The 2,101-nt window shown below is 39.6% G+C and overlaps 1 protein-coding gene across 2 annotated transcripts in view; it reads left to right on the top strand.

Moving 5' to 3' along the window:
• Positions 1–396: 396 nt before the first annotated feature.
• Positions 397–2,101, top strand: part of LOC137975134 (uncharacterized) — a 16,098-nt gene continuing 14,393 nt past the window's right edge. For both annotated transcript variants that reach the window (XM_068822211.1, XM_068822218.1), the window contains exon 1: positions 397–1,057. In XM_068822211.1, the coding sequence (XP_068678312.1) occupies positions 949–1,057 (109 nt within the window). In that variant the 5' untranslated portion in view covers positions 397–948. The remainder of the gene's footprint in view (positions 1,058–2,101) is intronic.

Genomic DNA, 2,101 nt, shown 5'->3' on the forward strand with positions numbered 1-2,101 from the left:
TTTTCGTCAAATAATGCATGCAATGCGGACAAAAACACAAAGCAAAGGAACTTGCCGGCGTTTCTTGACCATCTCCATGCATTGGTTACGCTTTTAATTAGCTTAGCCTGCGAATATCGGCTACTAGATATTGTTCATCTCGGTAACCGAGCCAACCCGGTCAACCGGGCTCATATGAAGAGGCCCCAAAAAAGCGCGAATTAATATAAAATATATAGAAGTTATTTAATTACCTACGAATTGTCGGCAACACTGTCTGAAATTGGCTCATTTGTGCCCAATCAAGACAGGTTTACTAATTGTAAAACCAAGTTAGTATTTTCTGGAACCCTTGCAAAAATTAGGTAAAACCATCTTTGTTATTTTTTGATTTTATAATGGCCCGTTTCACACAAGTTGCCCGAGGCTGTCCAACAGCGAACCTCATTAGAGACGTTTTTCGACTAAACTACAGAATGAATCTTAAAACTAAACCGTTTAAGTTAAACCCTATCTTAACTTGGAACCTGGTGTCTCTATATGAAACGTTAAACAGCCTCACGAATAACATTAAAAGAAAAGATTCCACGTTGTTCACTAGGTTGGCAGCCGTGTGGGCAAAAACCAGTTCCAACCTTGAAGTCGTAATATTCCTCTTCTCTTTTGGAAACATTTTATAATCTAAAAAACAAAACAAAACAAAGTAAACCAAAAACAAAATCCAAGAAACAGAAAAAAAAAAAAACAAAAACGAAAACGGCCTCGTGAATAAAGAGGTTTAAAAAGCTTGATGGATCATTGCCATCAACTAAAGCTCAAAATTAATTAATATAATGTACATATTTAATTAAATAGCTTATTTACCAATATGAAAGAAACCACTATAAAGGTTTAGGCCATAAAGAGGGAGTATCCTCCGTTGGAAGTGGCCAGGGAAACTTGTTCGATCAGTTGAAAAAGACTGTAGCGATGAAAACTGCTTTTTTCTGGTTCACTTGGGCGGTCTTAGCAACTGTCAACCTCCTGTGGGAAGTTTCTACGGATAGCTCTTGCGGAAGTCTTTTTCATCTGCAAACCGGTAGGTAAACGTCAACCGTAATAGTCATTTCGAAAAATAAATTGAAAAAAACAGAAATACTTTCTTAGTTTATGATATATAGCCGAGGATTCATCAAGGCTTGTCTGAATTCGTAAAATACAAGAAAGTCAACAATAAAATTGACCGTTACTTGTGAAATTACATTGTTCGAGGTTAGTCTTACGAAGCTCGTCTCATCCCGACCAAGGGACTCATCAGAGACATTTCTGCTTAGCAAACTCGATGGGCATTACGCCCAAAGTCCCGTTTGCTAACAAAATCATGAGAGCAATCTCACCTTACATATCGCATAAGGATTCCAGATCGCACAAATTCACGAGTGAAAATTGATAGTAAGGTTGGCAGTTACTTGTGAAAATACATTGTTCGCGGTTAGTCGTACGAAGCTCGTTTCACCCCGACCATGAGACTCACCAGAGACCTTTCTGCTTGGCAAACGCGTTGGGCATCACGCCTAAAGTCCCGTTCGCTGACAAAATTATGACAGCAATCTCGCTTTACATCGCATAAGGATTCCAGAATGCACAAATTGACGAGTGAAAATTGACCATAAAGTTGACAGTTACTTGTGAAAATACATCATTCGTGGTTAGTTTTACGAAGCTCGCTTCATCCCGACCAAGGGACTCATCAGAGACATTTCTGCTTAGCAAATAAACTCGTTGGGCATCACGCCCAAAGTCCCGTTCGCTAACAAAATTATAACAGCAATCTCGCCTTATATTGCTTAAGGAAAGAAAGAAGAACGTCACCTCGAAAAATTAGCCGTTGTAAGCGCAGTGTATACCAACATGGTTGTTGCCTACTTGTCAACTGTCATGCATTTTCACAGGCTCTTTTTACTGAAATTGATGCCATCGGTTTTAAAAGACTTCGTTTTCCATTGTCCATCCTTGCTCTACAAGCGGAGAGCTTTTGCATCCGTCTGTACTCTCCGCAACCGTGCTGATCAATGCGTCTTCAAAGTTTTCATTTGGGTGAAACACAGCACTGGATACAAAACATGTTTCAGCCACACAGGCG

The sequence above is a fragment of the Montipora foliosa genome, chromosome 1 (genome assembly GCF_036669935.1).
Source record: "Montipora foliosa isolate CH-2021 chromosome 1, ASM3666993v2, whole genome shotgun sequence".
NCBI lineage: Eukaryota > Metazoa > Cnidaria > Anthozoa > Scleractinia > Acroporidae > Montipora > Montipora foliosa.